General features: G+C 36.5%; 1 protein-coding gene across 2 annotated transcripts; it reads left to right on the forward strand.

Annotated features, from left to right (window-relative positions):
- Positions 1 to 6,926: 6,926 nt before the first annotated feature.
- Positions 6,927 to 18,587, forward strand: METAP2 (methionyl aminopeptidase 2). Of its 2 annotated transcripts, XM_058190217.1 has the most exons (11): positions 6,929 to 7,149; positions 8,190 to 8,294; positions 10,234 to 10,299; positions 11,866 to 11,968; positions 13,110 to 13,271; positions 13,738 to 13,919; positions 14,000 to 14,094; positions 14,190 to 14,286; positions 14,620 to 14,723; positions 16,572 to 16,687; positions 18,252 to 18,587. In XM_058190217.1, exons 1-11 carry the CDS (start codon positions 6,987 to 6,989, stop codon positions 18,502 to 18,504), a joined length of 1,446 nt encoding a protein of 481 aa, XP_058046200.1. In that variant the 5' UTR covers positions 6,929 to 6,986; the 3' UTR covers positions 18,505 to 18,587. The 2 variants fall into 2 exon arrangements, with proteins under 2 accessions (XP_058046201.1, XP_058046200.1); XM_058190218.1 differs by lacking the exons at positions 16,572 to 16,687; positions 18,252 to 18,587 and adding an exon at positions 14,815 to 16,547 and having other exon boundaries at positions 6,927 to 7,149.
- The last annotated feature ends 1,811 nt before the right edge of the window (positions 18,588 to 20,398 follow it).

Here is a 20,398-nt window from a genome sequence, read left to right on the forward strand (position 1 = left end):
AACATGTAAGCTATTAACTATACACCACAATGTACAAGAAATCATTCTATAGTATTTAAATTAAGAACATTTGAGTTAAGAAAGTTAAGGAAATTTGCTCTGATAGCAAGCCATTATGACTGAAGTACACAGGACACCTTTTTGCTGACCAAATTAAAACAGGCACTTAATAATACTGACTCAAGCTTAATAGTGTTGGCAAAGAAATTTGGCAATAATCAGTCAAATACATTACAAAATGAAGATCAAAATTTTAGTGCCAAGTATATGTGCCAATTGAGGTGATTTTTCCCTTCGAACCTGAAGTACTTCACCCTCTTACTATAAGACATAATAACAGAGTTAAGCACATTAAAATTAGCATAGTTGTGGTTGAAGTAAAATTTGCCCTTGGGAATCATCAGTCAAATATTCTTTCGCAGCCTTGGTTCTTCACCTTCCAGGATTGCAGACTGAGGCACTGGGTGCAAACAGTATCATTTTAAGAGTTTCCTAGCTCTAACAATTGGGAAACAAAAGCCCTGTTTACATTGTGATGTGGAATAAGAAAGCAGCTCTTCAGTCATTTCCTTGAATGCAGCATATCTTGTGCAATTACAGCTAGTTTGGGAACATGTGGTATAGAATGCACACACCTGCTAGAAATAATAGCAAATAAAAAGTGTTTAATGATTGACTATTCAAAAAGTTGATAATCAAATTCAGATAATTTGACACAAATATAACATATGTGCCTTTTGTACATGACGTGTGGGCAAATATACAAACATTTACCTCCAAATATACTAGAAAGTTAACAGAATAACAGAGTTGGAAGGGACCCTGGAGATCTTCTAGTCCAACTCCCTGTTCAGGCAGGAAGCACTATACCCATGATGGCAAACCTATGGCACATGTGCCCAAAGTGGTACACAAAGCCATGTTGCCTGGCACACGTGGCCTTGCCTGTTTGTCTTGGTTTCTGGCGTGCATGCGCACATGATCAGCTGCCCTTTGCATGTGCAGCAGTGCCGAAAACCAGTGTATACATGCAGGTTGGCCAGCTGATCGTTGGGTGCGCATGAGCACCATAACCCGGAAGTTTGGCTTTTCTGGAGCGGGCCCTGACGAGCATGTGTGTGCATGCGCAACATTTCCACGCAAACTTTTCGGCACTCGGTGCCGAAAAGGTTCGCCATCACTGCCCTATACCTTTTTCAGACAAATGTTTATCCAATCTCTTCTTTAAAATTTCCAGTGTTGGAGCATTTACAATTTCTGGAGACAAGTTGTTCCACTGATTAATTTTTTCTATCAGGAAATTTCTCCTTAGTTTTAGGTTGCTTCTCTCCTTGATTAGTTTCCATCAATTTCTTCTTGTCCTGTTTTTAGGTGCTTTGGTGAATAGCTTGACTCCCCCTTGTTTGTGCAACCCCTTAGATATTGGAACACTGCTATCATGTCACCCCTAGCCCTTCTTTTCATTAAATTAGACATACCCAATTCCAGCGACTATTCTTTCTGTTTTAGCCTCGTTCCTTAATCATCTTTGTTGCTCTTCTCTGCACTCTTTCTAGAATCTCAACATCTTTTTTTCATTGTGGCATCCAAAACTGGATGCTGTATTCCAAGTGTGGTCTTACTGAGGTTATCATTTATCTTTCATATTTTCTTTTTCATGAATACGTTGTAACATACTAGAATCAAATGGGTTATAAAATGTTTTATCACCCCAATAGCCTTAGTTTTGATCTAAAATTTAAATTGATAACCCCAAGCATATACTTTGTCTTTGTTTTGATAACAGTGAAAAACAATTGTAAAAGATGCATCATTTCCATATTGTTGAGAAATCAGGCGATAAAGAGCATAGAAATGAAAATACAGTACATAAGAATCTTCAAAAAGAGTAAAAAAGTGGATCCATGAAACTACAGATCCATCAGCTTGGCATCAATATCTGGGAAAATCCTGGAAAAGATAATCAAGCAGTGGATTTGTGAGCATCTAGATATGAAAAAGGTGATTACTGGAAGCCAGCATGGGTTTGTTAAGATTGTTTGCCAAACTAATCTTATTGCCTTCTTTGATAAAATGTCTAAATTAGTGGATCAGGGAATATAGGACTTCTGTAAGGTATTTGACAATGCAGACATAAACATACTTCTTAGTAAGATAAAACAGTATGTACTAATAGACTGTGCCACCATCAGATGGATCTGCAGTTGGCTGACCAACGGTACTCATTGCATGTTGTCATAAATGGAGCTACATCCATGTGGAAGGAAACATGCAATGGGGGTACTCAAGGTTGTCTTGGACTGGTGCTCTTCAATAGCTTCATAAATGATCTAGATGAGGAGATAGTGGGGAAACTCATCAAATTTGTTACAGGGAAGAGGGTGCTCAGGTGCTATTCTCCATAGCACCTGAGGGCAGGACAAGAAGCAATGGGTGGAAGCTCATCAGAAGGAAAGTCAACCTGTAAATAAGGAGGGATTTCCTGACCCTTCCTCAATTTAGACCCAAACTGCAAGTTTGGTGAGTCCCCTTCATCCCAGATAAGAATGTAATGGTCCCACCACTTGAAAATTAGCCACTTCTTCAGCCCTCTGATCTTCCCACTACTTTCTTACTTGCTTGATGAAGAATTCTTACCTATTCTCATTCATTCATTCATAGCTTAGATTCAACACACTCACTTCAATAGTTATCTGCTGGTAAATACCCAAAAAATTCCTCATAGAAATGACTTTGCCCTGGACTCCCACACCATAGATGATGTTCAGCACATCCTGTTGTACTGAAATTTCTTAGAAACTGCATGAAGTATTAATTCAATTGCTCATAAAGGAATTCCCCAAAAAATATGAGGAATGGTACAGCTCGTCTTTTAGCAGAACATAAAAGCACTATAACCCATGACGTTGCCAAATTTTGCCTTGCTGCTATGAGGATATGAATACTATCCATAACATTGAATTTCTTTGATACCTTTAACATTTCCCTCTTTCGTTTCTTCATTCATATAACTTCTCTTAATTGCCATTTAATGTATATATTATGAATTTTGTGTGTGTGTACACGTTGGTCAAACGCTTTTATCTCTGAAACAGAAAATCTCCACTAAATCCAAGCACTCTTACTAGTTTAGAAAATAATAATACTTTATTTACATAAAAGTACATTTACATTAATAATTTTGAGCCACTATTAGAACTCCATCATCATCGCTCACATTAGAATTAGAATTCTTTATTGGCCAAGTGTGATTAGATACACAAGGAATTGTCTCCGGTGCATAAGCTCTCAGTACATACAACAATAATGATAGATCATTATCATAGTCATTGTAAAAATACATTCCTCATAAAACATTAGATATAACACTTAGTGATAGATATTAAACATATCTTTTCAATATAAAATATAAACTTCCTTCTGCCTGAATTTTTTTCATCTAATATTCTAAATAGGGGAAAAAAGTAATATTCTGCTTCATTCTCCAAACCACATTTCTTGCCCAAATTGGCTATGGTTACAGCCCCTCCCTCTCTGCTGTATTTGTTTTGCTGGCTGAAGGCACTAATTACCTTGACTGCTGGGCACATGACATTTTCTTGGCTTGAGAAAAGCTTGGTAGGTACTTGGCACATATATTTTACTTTTATTCAAATTAAATTACATTAAAATCATTTTGTAACTTAAATAAGTCCTCTGATGCATCCTACATCTAACTAGTCATATCCCCATTCATAGAAAAAGCTGTAAACATCAATTAAATTAACAGCATATTAGATGTGAATCTATAGCTAGGTCTTACTGGATGGGAAAATCAATGTATAAAATAAATATATATTATTGCTTTTTGCACAGACTTAATAGATCCTTTTCCTTGCTTTCCTCTATATATTACTCATGGTCATACATCACATTAAATGTTTTGCAGGTTTTTTTTTTCAAAAATTGGGTGCAAACCCAATTGGTTTTAGTTTACAAAACAACAGATTATTATTTTACATGTGCTAACTTATGCTTTACAATTTATTCAACAGACCACGGTCAAAACAGAATGTAGCTTAGCCTTAGAACAATGAGGTTCCAGCTTAGACACTTGTCTTCATTTCTTCTTTCTATATACTTAAGTAGTGAAAAATTAATCTAGGCTGCTTTTCAAGGCATTGTGATTGTATATCAGGAATATGTTGAATTGTGATAGATTATTTACAGGCATGAGATCAAATTTCATGTTTCTTTTAAGAGTTTGAAACAAAGTCATAGAATTCTGTAACACCTTATAGTGCAGTACTATACTTTCTTCCTTTCTATTGTGGCAAGGTTTTTCAGAAGTGGTTTTATTTATTTATTCAACCTCTATGCCACCCATTTTGCCAAGGCAATGCTATGTAATTTAGTCATTCAATAAAAAATACCATATAAAGTATTAAAACAATAAATAACGACAATATTTAAAATTCAGTTAAAATTCAACTAAGGCAAGGTGGAGAGAAAGGGAACAAAGTGCACACAAGGAGAGGTCTATCTAATCAAGGGGTGTCAAACTCAAGTTGTCATGACAGCGTTATGTGATGTATGATGACTTTCTCCCCCTTTGCTAAACCGGGCATGGCCAGTGCATGATGCATCCAGCTTGTGGGCCGAGAGTTTGACAGCCCTGAGCTAACCCATTAACCACTTCCAGGATGCCACTCCCTTATTGGGAGAGTATTGGCAGAGCCAAATCTTCAAGCCCTTTCAGAAACCCAAAAAGATCTCATTTTGGGGGTGGGGGGCATGATGTCCCAGACGGTGGGTGTCATGGCAGAAAATGCTCTTCTCATGGAGTCTGCCAACTGAAATTCCTTAACCAACAGGATCCTCAGCATGCCTTTTCTGCTGGCATGGGTACCCAACCCCCACCACCCCCGTCTGTGAACTGGCACCGGACCACACAAACAAAGCCCCATCCACAGGATGCAGCACACGTAATCATGCCTCCTCCAGTCCTCAAAAAAACCTCTCTCCATGGAACTGGTCCCTGATGGTTGGAAGCCGCTTTCATAGAGGGCTTTAAAGGTGATAACCTACACCTTCAGTTGGAACCAGAGGCAAACTTGCAACCAGTGCAGTTCATGGAACAGCAGTGTATTCACTCCGTATTCTGTACCAGTGCCTCCTTCCTAAGGCTGAAAGTGACTGTCCCAGGGTCACCCTGCTGACTTTGTGTCTAAGTCAGGAAACTACAAACTCCCCAGTTTCTAGCCTGATACTGTAACTGCCACACCAAACTGGCTCTATAGATAACTTCACCAAAGAAAATCTCTTTGAATTGTTCAAATCTTTTTCCTAGGTTGCAATCGTAAACTTTTAATAGAATAGAATAGAGTTTTTTATTGGCCAAGTGTGATTGGACATACAAGGAATTTGTCTTGGTGCATATGCTCTCAGTGTACATAAAAGAAAAGATATGGTCATCAAGAATTCTAAGGTACAACACTTAATGATAGCCATAGGGTACAAATAAGCAATCAGGAAATTATCAATATCAATATAAATTGTAAGGATACAAGCAACGAAGTTACAGTCATACAGTCATAAGTGGAAGGAGATGGGAACGATGAGAAGATTAATAGTGCAGATTTATTAATAGTTTGACAGTGTTGAGGGAATTATTTGTTTAGCAGAGTGATGGTGTTCTTGTGTCTAGTTGTTCTGGTGTGCAGTGCTCTGTAGCGTCATTTTGAGGGTAGGAGTTGAAACAGTTTATGTCCAGGATGCGAGGGGTCTGTAAATATTTTCACAGCCCTCTTTTTGACTCATGCAGTATACAGGTCCTCAATGGAACGCAGGTTGGTAGCAATTGTTTTTTCTGCAGTTCTAATTATCCTTTGAAGTCTGTGTCCGTCTTGTTGGGTTGCAGAAGCAAACCAGACAGTTATAGAGATACAGATGACAGACTCAATAATTCCTCTGTAGAACTGGATCAGCAGCTCCTTGGGCAGTTTGAGTTTTCTGAGTTGGCGCAGAAAGAACAGTCTTTCTTGTGCTTTTTTGATGACGTTTTTGATGTTAGTTGTCCATAAAACACACAAAGCAGCCAAAGTTTTCATGCAAATTTTCATCTGAAGCCCACTCAGTCCGAAAACTTTTGCTGCAGTTAAGTGGCCTTGCGATTCCGTTTCTGCTTAGCTGGAAACTAGTTCCATTCAGTTCAGTGCGGCTTATTTCCAAATGTAATATAACAACAGAGTTGGAAGGGACCTTGGAGGCCTTCTAGTCCAACCCCCTGCCCAGGCAGGAAACCCTACACCATCTCAGTCAGATGGTTATCCAACATTTTCTTAAAAATTTCCAGTTTTGGAGCATTCACAACTTCTGCAGGCAAGTCGTTCCACTTATTAATTGTTCTAACTGTCAGGAAATTTCTCCTTAGTTCTAAGTTGCTTCTCTCTTTGATCAGTTTCCACCCATTGCTTCTTGTTCTACCCTCAGATGCTTTGGAGAACAGCCCCACTCCCTCTTCTTTGTGGCAACCCCTGAGATATTGGAACACTGCTACCATATCTCACCTAGTCCTTCTTTTTATTAAATTAGACATACCCAGTTCCTGCAACCGTTCTTCGTATGTTTTAGCCTCCAGTCCCCTAATCATCTTTGTATCTGCCCTTTAATCGCTCGTTCTGTTCTTTCCTGCAAGATAAATCTGTAAAACTCAGATTATAGTTTGGTGAGAAAGACGGAGCTCCCCTCCTAACTCTAGATAAAACAACAATGACATTCCCACCAAGAGCCTCAAAGCAGTTCGCAGCTACCAGCTTCCTCCTCGCGGAACCTCCCAGGCGCACGTGCCTACAACCGCCTTGTTGCCGAGTCGTCCTAAACTTTCCCGGCGTGCTTCGCTTCTGCACCATAGAGTAGCCGGAGCACGAGCGGCAGCCCTTTCTGATGTCCTGCCCCTTCTGTGCCTCTGTTAGTGGCAGTCTTGGGAACGTCGGCGATCGCTCAACATGGCGGGCGTGGAGCAAGAGGCCGTCCCGGTGGAAGAGAAACACCTGAACGGAGAGCTGCTCTTGGAGCCCGAGGAAAGAGAAAGCGGCGGTGGGGCCGCCGCCGATGAAAACGCCAAGAAAAAACGCAAAAAGAAAAAGAAAAGCAAAGGAGGCGCAGTCGGTACGAGGGAACCTGGGCCGGGCAGGGCAAGCTAGGCTGGGGAGGCCCGGCCGTCACGGGGGAAGGGAAAGTTGGGGTGGCCGAGGAAGGAACTTTTCCGAAAGCAAGGCGGAGTAGTCCCCTGAATATGGGGAAGCGTCAACCCTGGGAAGCGTGAGAGGGGAACGAAGGTGTTGCCCATATTAAGTTTGCATTCGAGTGGAGCAACAGTGCTATGGCTGGCCGGAGACCAGCCCTTGGGGGTTCCCGTGGAAAAGCGTTTGGGTGGTACCGGACGATCTCCCTTGTTCGTTATTCCCCGGTGCCGTACCCGCTCCTGCTGGAGAATTTAAAAAAATGTTTTCGGAAAGTGGTAGCGGGGAACATAAAGTCATTTCGGTATTAGTGGTGGGAATACATATGATATATATATATATATATGAAAGTTAACTTTACTGCGCGGTATTAAGGAGAGTTTCTTGCGTAAGAAATCTTGTCTCAACCACATCTTTCCGCTGTTCTGTAAAAGAACAGGGCTTGTGGACTGGGTTGAGGGAGAGAGATTTTATTTAAAAATTAAGCATAATCTTTACAGAGATGAGAAATTGTATTGAATAGAATCCACAATTAACACATTATTTAATACGATATTTTTCAAGAGGTGACAGATCTTTTTAGATGAAAGTCTAAATAGGTTGAGCAGTGGGGATAAAAGAAATTAACCATTGCAAAATGGCACTAACGTGTGTGTGTGTGTGTGTGTGAGTGTGAGAGAGAGAGAGAGAGAGAGAGAGAGAGAGAGAGAGAGTCATTGTTTAGAAAAATAAGATATAGGAATATAACCTGATTGTGGAGATAGAAAGTATGAATGGGTTTAAACTCTTCCAGTACAAGAGTTTAACTTAAGAGTGAAGAATAGATTTGAATAGTATAGCTAAGCTTTCTAAAATGTGTATTTTTTAATTTATTGTGAAAAATTATAGACCTGAGGAAAAGACATAAATCACTGATATCTGGGAGTTTGACATTCGTGTTAATTTATTTGTTTATTTTGCAAATAGGACAACAAGAGAATGAAAAAGAGCTAGAGGCAACACTTGATGAGGTAGCAAACCAACTAGATAAACAAACACTGGAAGAAAAGGAAAAAGATGATGATGAAGAAGGTAAATATTCATGTGACTTTGTGCTAGAGGTATTTCTAGAATAAGAGTTTACTAGAATGGAGAACTGAAATTCATGTTGAAACTGTCGTATATAGATTATAGTAAAAATGATTTGGTTTTACATAGTCTTTAGCCATAATCTTTAACTATGTTTATTGAATAAATAATGTTGACAAAGATCTTTGGATTGCAGTAGGTTAGAAATACCAAAAATAAATAGGTTGATATGTCATGCTAATTCTGATTTACAAACCTTGTAGATTGATAGAAGAGTATCAAAAGCAAACAAGGCATGCTATATGCATATGGGAACTGTGTTATCTCTCTTTGATTAAAAGGCTATGTAATATATATAAAATTATATTGGATGATTGGAAGAAACAGACATTTGTTTTCAGCCTGATACATGGAGCATATCAATAATAATATATTAAACTTGTATGTTTCCAATGACTCTGGATGTTGCACAACAATTTTTTAAACCAAAGTTTTATTTATGTATTAATACTATAAGATACAGAAATACAAAAGAAAATAGTAGGGAAGATAGGAGAGGAAAAAGGGAAGGGAAAAGTGTGAGAAAAAGGGGGGAAAAGGCAACTTCCAATTTCCTTTGGTGCAGTAGAATAAAAAAAATAACATCAAAACTTAACTTTTTTACTTTTACAAAATAGTATAAACTAGCCATTTTTATAACAACAAACCTATGTAATTGGTAAAATGCAAAATCAAAATTTCATTTTTTTTCTCCACTTCAATCTCAAAGTCCAGAATCGGCTACCAAGTAGAAACAAAAGTAGTTGTATTTTTGTCTTTAATTAAAGCAGTCAGTTTAGCCATCTCTGCTAGCTTCAGCTTCTGAAGTTGTTCATCCATTGTGGGAATCAAAGTGTCCTTCCATTTCTGCGCATAAAGTAGTCTTGCCGTCAACATATATACTGTAGCATCAAAGTTCCATTTTTTTTCCTTTTTCCATTGAAAGCAAAAGAAAAGTTTCTGATTTTATCTTTATATTCACTTTGAGATTTTTCTGTATTAAGATATGAATCCTACTCCAATATTTATTTGCTTTGCCACATGTCCACCATAAGTGATAAAAGTCCTTAGACTTAAGGATAGGGTTACCAGAGTTAAAATATATTATTTGACCATAAGTCCACCAGTCATTTAATGACGCACAATTAAATAGTATGTTAGTTAGTTTAAAGTTCAGTGTAAACATTACCTGAAAGAGTGGATAACATGTAAGTTTAAACACTTCAACTGATCCAAATACAGTGGTATCCGCAGCTTTTATTCTGAATAAAAGCAATGGTTCATTGCCTAGTTGGCTGCCATACACATAGTTAATGTTATTTTGTGGAGTTCTTTGTGCTGCCTGAACTTGGTTGTTTGCACATGTTTCATTATTCAGCTAGCTGCCCAGAATCATTTAGGAGAGATGGGTAGTATATAGAAATGCAATGAATTAGTAAATAAACTAGGTAACATAATCAATGAGACTAACTGGGATTTGCTGCCTGTTTATATATGCAGTATCTTGCACTGCTAATTTTGTAGTTTTCTCCTTGGTAGTTCCTTATTAGAACATTGTTTTCTGCTTGATTGTTTTTCTAGTGTTGATCCCTTTTATTGCAGCGTTGGATGCTGGAGACGATGTGTTCTCTGTCTAATCTTAGACTAAGCCAAATATAAAAATGCTAGGGAATTTCTGGAAGCTTGGCATTTAGCCAAATCTGCCATGGGTAGAAAAAATCTAGGAAGGTAACAAAAAGATTTAAATGGACAAAATTAATCTGTGCAGTATCAGCAGTATTTGTGATAAAACGTTGCTATGACTATCATCAAATGAATCTTCTGGAAGAAAATAACTGAGAATGTCTAAATGTTATTTTCTTAGGACATTTTCAGTATTTAATATTTTATCTGATGTGTGTAGATGGAGAAGGAGATGGTGACAGTGCAGCAGGAAAGAAAAAGAAGAAAAAGAAGAAAAAGAAAGGACGTAGGTGTTAGTTAAATATTGATCATAATTCTGTTTGTCTTATTTTCATAAAATGTTTGTGGAATACTATTTTATTCTGAATAAAAGCAATGGTTCATTGCCTAGTTGGCTGCCATATAGCATCGTCAAACTCTTGAGCAACATTCTTAAGTATTGGATTTGCCCTTGTTGATCGGTGAAAGAATACTGATCTTCCATTTTGATTAAAATATAGTATCAACACAATTTAATATTTTGATTTGGTCTTCTATTGCACAAATTTGGATTCTGAGATTAAGCATACTATCAGGTACTTAATTGTTTCTTTAATTTTTTTCTGGTAGCAGTAAAAGACTATCAATATCTGTTAGACAAAGGATCTAATAGATGCTTTAAAATATTTATAAAAGAAATTAATGTATGTACAGTCAGAAAATGACTACAGGTAGTCCTCATTCAGTGACCATTTAAAGTTATAAGGGTACTGAAAGAGGGGATTTATAATTGTTTCTCATAGTTGTAGCTGTTGCAGCATCCTGTGGTCACTTGATTACAGTTCGGGTGCTTGGCCACCAGTTCACAATGGTTGCGATGTCCCATCGTCACATGATTTCCATTTGTAACCTTCACTCTGACACAAGCAAGTCAATGGCAAGCCAGCAGGAAGTTACAAATGCTGATAATGTGACCATTGAGTGGTTCAGCTGTGTGGGATTTGCCTAAAAACCACAACTAGAACTCCTGCAACTCTCGTCATAAATCAGTGTGGTCATGTGATGTCACACTTCACTTAGTGATGTCCCAAAGGTGCTTTTTCAAAAGGCATCTGGATGTTCTGTTTTGCTTGAAGACATTTTGCTTCTCATCCCAAAAACGTCTTCCGTTCTAACTGAATGGTGGAAAGTGGAAGAATTTATATTCCTTGCAGAAATCTTTCCATTCTCCACCATTCAGTTAGAACTGGAGAAGTGAAACATCTTGAAACAAAATAAAGTCTAGTTGCATTTTGAAAAAGCACTTCTGGGACAACCATGACCTGGATGACTGAGAATCTGTAGACACTTTACTTAAGTGATAGAGTTTCTGCTCCAAATTACTGTTGTTAAGTGAGTTCTACCTATATTACAGCATGCAAGTATTTTGTGGATGAAGATTCTCCAACAATGATCTTTACAAAGATAAGCCAGTTTTTCTCTGTGAAATACAAATGTAAGACTAAAGGGACTAAAAGCTAAGGAACTGTAGTGTCTCTGTGTGTACATACATAAATACACAGATATACACTATTAACAAAAGATAGGCTTAATGTTTTATGACGAGTGTAGATTCTTTCCTAGAGGCATGTGAAATATATGTTAAAACTGTTTTAAAGAAACTCACATGGTATCCATAAGACCAGCAATTTATCTAAAACTGGCCAAGAAAAACTTGGGTGGAATTCTGACCAGTCTGAGAACTGTTTATTTAATATGTATTTGATTTTGACTAAAACTCAGACAATAAGCAAGAATTATTTTAAAAAGAAATATTTGTTGACAATGATTTTTTTTTATTCTAAGACTGACTCAAAGTCTCTTTCTCCAACAGCAAAGGTGCAGACAGATCCACCATCTATTCCAATATGTGACTTATTTCCCAGCGGGATATTTCCAAAAGGCGAGGAATGCGAGTATCCAGCAACGCAAGATGGGTATGTATCTTTTTTAATGAAGGGTTCAAGATACTGATAATTTAATTGCTATGATATTACTTTTGAAGACTCATCTGCACTTCAAATATTTTATTTTGCACTTTATAATATATCTGGGCAAGGAATAGGTTTGGCATGCATTTGTGTGATTTATAGTATATCATCAAGTTTCTAATAATGGGAGCAGTATGTATGTATGTATGTGTATGCATGTATTTATGTATCACGATTGGCCCCAGAAACCGTGTATAACCGAATAAAACCCATCCATGGGGCCTTAGGTTTTGTACTACCCCAAAGATTTGGAAAATGGCCAGATCTTTAATAGTGTCCTGAGCATCCTGAGAAAATGGAAATTAGCCATTGTAGGGTAAGGCTGATAATTAGGGATAATGTGTACTGGTACCCAAATCCCATTTTTTAAAATCTCAGCAGATAATTTGGCAGAGCTATGTGGCTGATTATTATATTCTCAAAGTCAGGAGTTGGTAAGCTATGTATTCTTCATAGAATTCTTCAAATTCTTCATTTATAAAAATAAAAATCTTTACAAGTAAAGATTTGATTCCAAGATTTTTTCTTTGCATACTGTGTTTCCCCGAAAATAAGATCCTGTCTTATATTTTTTTGAATCCTGAAATAAGTGCTTGGCCTTATTGGCATGCACTCAAAAGCTTATTTTGGGGAAAACGGCAGTGTGTGAAATAGAGTTCATGTACTATGCGAACTGTAGTTTGTCGATGATACATATTGTAGCTTGTTTTATGAGTCCAAGAACTGTAAACACATGGCTTGGCCTATGTGAATGTAGCCTAGTCTTGATGTAGTCAATAAAGCATGATTCAACATGTTCTGTGAACTCAATCATAATGTGAATGCAGTATTTTCATGTTTAAAGACATAACTAATTACTTGCCAGTTTAAAGAACTATTTGGCATTTTTTGTAGAGTCATATGGCACAAAAGTATCAATTTCAGTTTTGAGTTGGATGAAATTTAATATTTTGAAAAGTTACATATTTTATTAGTGAGCTCTATTATCATCCTCTGCACCCTCCCATCCCCAAATTGAAATTCATCTAATACTCAGTTTGGATTTCACATTATGGTGATAAATATCTGACTTTTCTCTTCAATAAAGGAGAACAGCAGCTTGGAGGACTACAAGTGATGAAAAGAGAGCATTAGATCAAGCTAGTGAAGAGATCTGGAATGATTTCAGAGAGGCTGCTGAAGCACATAGACAAGTGAGAAAATATGTTACGAGCTGGATCAAGCCTGGAATGACCATGATCGAAATTTGGTAATAATAAAACTACTTTTTTTTAATAATGAAAGTCTAACATTTTAATTTAAAAGTAGATGGCATAGTAGTTAATATGTTTGTGGGCTTAACTTTTAATTATTTTTAGTGTATAAGCCTTGATGCATGCAGAAGCTTGGCATAAGGATTCTATAAAGCAATAAAAACTCTTCATTTGTTTTGAATAGTTACATCTAGAGATACAAAGTTATCAGTAGTTTCCTAGTATTATGCAAAACTGTTTAAAATACTGTGAAATATCTCTAGGTTTGCATACCACATCAAAGTTTCCATAGCATTTATACTTCTGAAACAGAAAATGTTAGTCTAATGCGATACTGTGTAATGTCAATGGGATGCCTAGAAATAATGGACTACTAGAAACAGCTGAAACATGGCTTCTATACAGCTAAGTAAACATATGGAAACAAATCCTTTTTTGTAATGTAAATGTTTGCTTTTCTAGTGAAAAACTAGAAGATTGTTCACGGAAGTTGATACGAGAAAACGGCTTAAATGCTGGGCTTGCATTTCCCACGGGGTGTTCTCTGAATAATTGTGCAGCCCACTATACCCCCAATGCTGGAGATCCAACTGTTTTGCAGTATGATGATATCTGCAAGATAGATTTTGGAACACATATTAATGGTGAGTTCCTCTTTCTTAAAACACAATTATATAATATAGTTGAAAGCAAGTTATTTTATCTCCTTTGTATCTAATTTCAGGTCGAATCATTGACTGTGCTTTTACTGTCACATTCAATCCAAAATATGACAAGCTCTTACAAGCTGTAAAAGATGCAACTAATACTGGAATAAAGGTATACTCAGAAATAGTGCAATTTCGTCCTTATCTACATACTGCAAAACTGAAGATAAAAAAAAATTTTTTTCATTTTTTCTTGTATATAAATAGTGCGCTGGAATAGATGTTCGTCTCTGTGATGTTGGTGAGGCTATCCAGGAAGTCATGGAATCTTATGAAGTTGAAATTGATGGCAAAACCTATCAAGGTGATTTATTTTCCAACTAATATGTATGGTTATCCTGATGAAAACTTGCTTATGTATATATTATATCTACAATAAAAATATTTTGAAGCTGATTTTTAAAACATCAATATATTCTTCTAAACTCTGAATATTTTTTAAAATGGCTTATTTCAGAAGGTGTAATTTGTCTAGTTATTAAATACATGTGAATCATTTAAAACTAACAAGATTCAAGTTGCATTTGTAAAACTGAAAATTTATGAAAATGCACAAAATCTATTAAATCTCACATTTCCTGTGATGTTTTACACTGCACTCTTACATGTTTATCTTAGTATTTTATATTTTATGTAGTGAAACCTATTCGGAATCTGAATGGACACTCTATTGGGCCATACAGGATACATGCAGGCAAAACTGTTCCCATTGTGAAAGGAGGAGAAGCAACAAGAATGGAAGTAAGTATAGATACAGTTTGATCCTACTCATGTTTGCTTGGAGGTCCCATTGATTTCAATGTTTTTAACTCCCACTAAATGTTTTGATCAGCAGGAACATTTTGGGATTTTGTAAAAATGTCACAGATGCGATTACAAAACGCTGCTATTGGAATGTAAACTGGGTGCCAAGTGTTGCAATCAGTCATAACACCCATAGTGCAGAAAAGCAAATTAAGGAAACCAAATATGGATGGACTGGGTTGAAAAAAAATTCTGGTCAGTGGGATGTCAAAAGAATTAATTATGTTTTTATACCACTGATCTTTTGTTATCTGTACAATAATGGCTCTTTAAAAATAATTCCAAATTAACTGTTCATATGATTAAATGTTGCTCATCAAAATTAACAGTTTAAGATGTTGTGAGGTGGGTTAAAAATCTAATAAATATACAGCACTGTTTTAGTACAGTGCATTGATACTCGCCATTTTGCTGATTGATAGTCTTCACTGGTAGCTTCATGTAAACATTGAATAAAAAGGGTCCCTATGGTCTTAACAAGAAAGGATCTTTCACCCCTAAATGGATTGCTCCATTAGGAACTTTGTTAGAAGATAAATATGCATTCCCTTTGAGAACTGCTAATTTGCAGGAAGTAAATAAGTTCAATCTATTGTGTTTCTCGGAAAATAGGACATGTCCCGAAAATAAGGCCAAGCCTGATTTTTGGGGTGGGCGTAAATATACACCCTCCCCTGAAAATAAGCCCTAGTGAAGGGGTGGGTGTGGCCAGCACAGGAGGCAGCCCTTCCCTTCCCCAGTCAGCTATCCCCCTTAATTGCGACCCGCGGATCAGCTGAGCTGATCGGGAGCTGCCTCTCATTTTCTTTCCCCCCAGCGTTCTCGGTGCTCGCTTGCCTCCCATTCATTCATTCATCCATCCATCCCTTTCACCTGCAAACTCCTGCCCCACTCTCAAGAGAGCAGCCGCCTGGCACTTCTTGCCACATGGTGCTCATCCAGCATTGAGGGTGGCTTCCCGTGGCTTTCAAACCTCGGCTGGAAGCCTCTGGAAACGGAGAAGACGCCGGTCGGGCCAGCCACCTGCTGCCAAGTCTTCTGGCAGCTGGGGCAAAAAGTCTTCTGGCAGCCGGGGCAGAGAAATGGCAAAGGGAGCTACAGCCCCACATGGTGAGACCGTGCCGCTGCCATCTGAGCACTGAGGATGGATTCCTTTGTGGCTTCCAAAACCCAGCTGGAAGCTGAGAAGAGGTTGGTCGGGTCATGGAGTTGGAACCATACAGCGGGAAGTGTCTTGGTGCCTTCGGGTCGCTCGCGTTCCCCCCCCCCCCGGTAGGCCTCTCTGCCGAACACCCCGATAAGGCCAAAGCCATATTTTGGGGGTCAAAAGAAAATAAGACTCTGTCTTATTTTCGGGAAAACATGGTAAATTTAAAGTGCATTTTGAACATGAACTATTCTGCAGATAATATGTACAATTTTCAGAAATTCTACTATAGTTAAATAATAGTTTTTTGAAGAACAGGTAGTGGTCCTGGTACAGACATAATGCTAAATTAGAATTGCTTAGAATCAAAATCTTATAGCTGTTTATTTAAAACAGATAAGATTTAGATACAAAGCTAAACAAACATATGAACCAAAGACTTACTGGTTAAATCAGCCGCTCTTCCTGACATAAGGAATAAAATGATTACGTTTCTTGTTGATAAAAAAAAAAGGTGAATATTATGTGTAAACAGGATTATGGCCAGATTAATTTTGGAGTGGGTAGCCCAGTTCCGATTCATAATTTTTAAGGTGTTATATACATATATTAAATTCATGTATGTTTGTTTTTAATAGGAAGGAGAAGTATATGCTATAGAAACCTTTGGTAGTACAGGAAAGGGAGTTGTTCATGATGATATGGAATGTTCTCATTATATGAAGAACTTTGATGTTGGACATGTGCCAATAAGGTTAGTGCTGATTTTACTGCATTATATGAAAATGTAACTTTAAGTATGCTTACATTACCGGTAAGAAAGATTCAAAACTTGAAAAGGGTGGTAAGAACATAGTGCTTATATGAAACATAGTTTTAGTTCTCTTGTTAAACATCCAAAAATATAAGTTGTGTTTATTTCTCTGAGCAGATGGGAACATCTTTACAAATAAACAACATAACAATGCACTTTCAAATGAGTAATAAAAAGTAGAAAAATTATCACCAAAAGTGCTTTACTTGCATTGGCATATTAAAAGCAGATATCTCTGCCAAATGAAAAGTTCATGGGATAAGCAAAAAAAATGGTGTAAGCAATCTTTGTAGATGAATTTGGAGGTCATATTTCAAAGTTACACCTAGCTTCTTTGGCATGGTTTGGGCCTTGCTAGATCTGAAAATGGTGAGTTCATCTGGCACATTACTATTTTGGGGCTTGGATCTATTGATGGATAAAGCAAGAGGAAAAATTAGATTTGGATAAATTAGGAATTGGTATACCAGTGTAATATTTGCACTTCAATTGAATTAGTGTTCTAAATTTGTGCCTTCAAGTTATTTTAATATCACGAATAGCTTCAGGTGTTTATTTGCTAGCATTTTTATTATGCTTAACCTGATACACTCTGGATAGTTAATATTCAGCTCATAAAGGAATCATGTCATCACAGTAATAATAGAACAATGGCAATAACACATACGAAGTAATAAGGACTATTCTTGTTGTGGGAAATATGGATTTCAGTAGTTTCATATTAAGGATGGGAATAGTTATTGAAAAGGCCTCATCCCAAATCCTAAGGAATGTGTCCCATCACTAAAATTCACCATGATTAATAAGTGTTTTCTTGAATAAAGCCAATAAACCAAATAAAGCTGCACTGCACTTCCTAAATTTGCTTATTACCATATTCTTTGATCATAATCCTGTAAAACGCTTTCCCAGACAGTTTTAACCGGCTAATCTTGCTGTAGTTTTTGCATTCACTCTTACTACCTTTCACTTTTTATAAATGAACAGTATTGGCATTCTTTCCAGTTGTCAAGCAAGTTTTCATACACAAAGAATTTGCCCAGTCACTCTAAAAGCAATCCACATCTATGTAATCTCTCATCTTAATTTTTTGCACGAGTCCTTATATAATTTTTCTTATCTGCAAACTATCATTCCCCCACACATCCTTGTTAATGCTTCCCATTAGTGTAGTTCCATATGATTCTGTAAAGCAATTGTTTTAATTATTCCAAGTATCTTTCATTTCTTTCTTTACATCTATTTCTATTCTACAGGGACATTTCTTTCATTATTTTTCATTCATTCTACTGTTGCTCTCATTTCTTTTTTTCTTCTTTTTCATAAATTGCTTTCTATCCATTATTGAACATAGGCTATTTGGATAGCCTATCACATATATAGGCTATCCAAAGTAACTGATGGGGAATCAGATGTTGAATGTTTGACCTGATTCTTTATAATTATTTCAATTTTCATTAATACCTGCTTTAAACATATACATTTATTATTCTCTTTCTTTTAGGCTTCCAAGAGCAAAACACTTGCTGAATGTTATCAATGAAAATTTTGGTACTCTTGCCTTTTGCCGTAGATGGTTAGATCGTCTGGGAGAAAGTAAATACCTAATGGCACTGAAGAACCTATGTGACTTGGGTATAGTGGACCCATATCCTCCTCTATGTGATATTAAAGGCTCATACACAGCACAGTTTGAGCACACCATATTATTGCGTCCAATGTGCAAAGAAGTTGTCAGCAGAGGAGATGACTATTGAAATTTCAAAGCCATTACCTCGCTTATGTACTCTGTTGGAACATGTTATGCCAGAATAAATTTGCAGTCTGTTTTAACAGTCAACTCAATGTGATAACTTTCCATGTTCAGAAGAAAAGAATTTAATCAAAGGCAAGTTCTCTAATGTAACTAAGGGGGGAAAAAACAGCTACTGGGGCTTCTAGAATATTTCAGATTACTTCTATATTTTTCTTTTGTGAGAAATATGCTACAAAGTGTTATTTTTAGTTTGGAATGAGTTATACATATTGTTTGAAATATTTCTGAAAATATGCTTTTCAGGTATTTATATTACCATATTCTTACTTGAATGCTTTGAATGATCACAAATGATTTCTGCACCTAAGCTGTCTTTGCTGTTGCCTTTTAAACTGCCTAGAATGCATTTTGTAAAATTAATAAATCAATAAATTACAAATTCAAATAGTTTTTAAAAGTGTCACAATCCAAGGCAGTAACACACTGGAAAGTCTCTCCCGTTAACCCACCTTCTATTAGAAAAAGTTTCCAGTGTAAGCACAGCAAGCAAATACAAAGCATGGTTTAGTTTTCAGTTTCATTGTGTACATGTTTATTTTGCTTCCTTATTTTGCTTTGAATCAAATTACTGGGTTTTCTTTCTGATATGCTTTATAATAGAGTGGGCTAGGACTGGCCATTTTTCTTGCAGTGAAATGCTGCACTTTTTTAACCTTACAAGGGCTTTAAGAGAAGTAAATGGTGAATCACGATGGGCTGACATAGAATTTGAGGGAATTTTGCAGCTGCTTGACCTGGTTGCAAAATTAATTAAGCAGCATTGAAGGGGCAACATATGGTAAATTCAAGGCTGTACTGTAGACTTAAGAATTTTTTAAAAACCCAATGTAAATACTTCTATAGTATTTTTAGAAAATTGGAGTGGTGTGCAATATAGAAAATTGCAATGGTGTATCCATGAAGCTACCTGGAATCAAACTCAAAGGCCATTTTTTTTTTTTTTGGCATTGTATTCCTTATTAAAAAGTACAATGTTCTTAAAACCCTCTCAAATTCCAAGTGTTGGATCTATTCACTTGATGAATTCTGGAGGCTACCACTGAAATAGGCTAGTACATTTATTTTCTGCCATTCCTGTATGATAAACACTAGTGTTCATATAAGCCTGTTTTATAACAGGCTATTTCTACTAACTACAGTGTGAGCTTCTATATTTTTAATTTATTAGAATTTTTTACTTATAAAAGCTTGATATAAGTTCATCTCCTATGCAGTATAGCTGGAGCCAATCAAAATCACACAATCATTCTGTTCTTAACATACAAAAAGTTTGAAGCATAGTGTTTTTTGTGCTATGCAAACCAAGGAGTATTAAATCAACTTATAATTTGCTTATATGATTAATGGAACATTGAATAGATCTAAAGGTTAAAATTGTTAATTTTTTTGGTGGAGCTACTGTATAGTAATTGCAGAGCTCATTAAGGTATTGTATAAACTAAGACATTTCTTACTTTCAGTACTGTTTAACTTGGGCAGTTTGAAGCTGCTAAATATATTATAGCTTTGCCAACCTATAATCTTGGCTATTGCAATTAAAAATACATGATGCTGAATTCTTAAGCCAGAAGGGATATTTCAGTTTTAATAACTTTCCAGTTTTTGTAGACACTAAATATTTTAAATATTGAGGTCTTATTGTGTTAGAAAAAGTATACATGTAAAGGCTGCAAGCAAGTTGTAATCAGTGGGCTGCTGGGATACAGCTTACTGTAGTGTAAATAGTTTCACAAATCTTGCAGAGAACTGATGAGAAATCAAGTGTAATTTCTAGGGAAAAGGTGAAACGAGGAGAAAGAAAAATAAAGACAAGAGGATGCCAATATGAGAGAAAT

Source organism: Ahaetulla prasina, chromosome 7 (assembly GCF_028640845.1).
Source record: "Ahaetulla prasina isolate Xishuangbanna chromosome 7, ASM2864084v1, whole genome shotgun sequence".
NCBI lineage: Eukaryota > Metazoa > Chordata > Lepidosauria > Squamata > Colubridae > Ahaetulla > Ahaetulla prasina.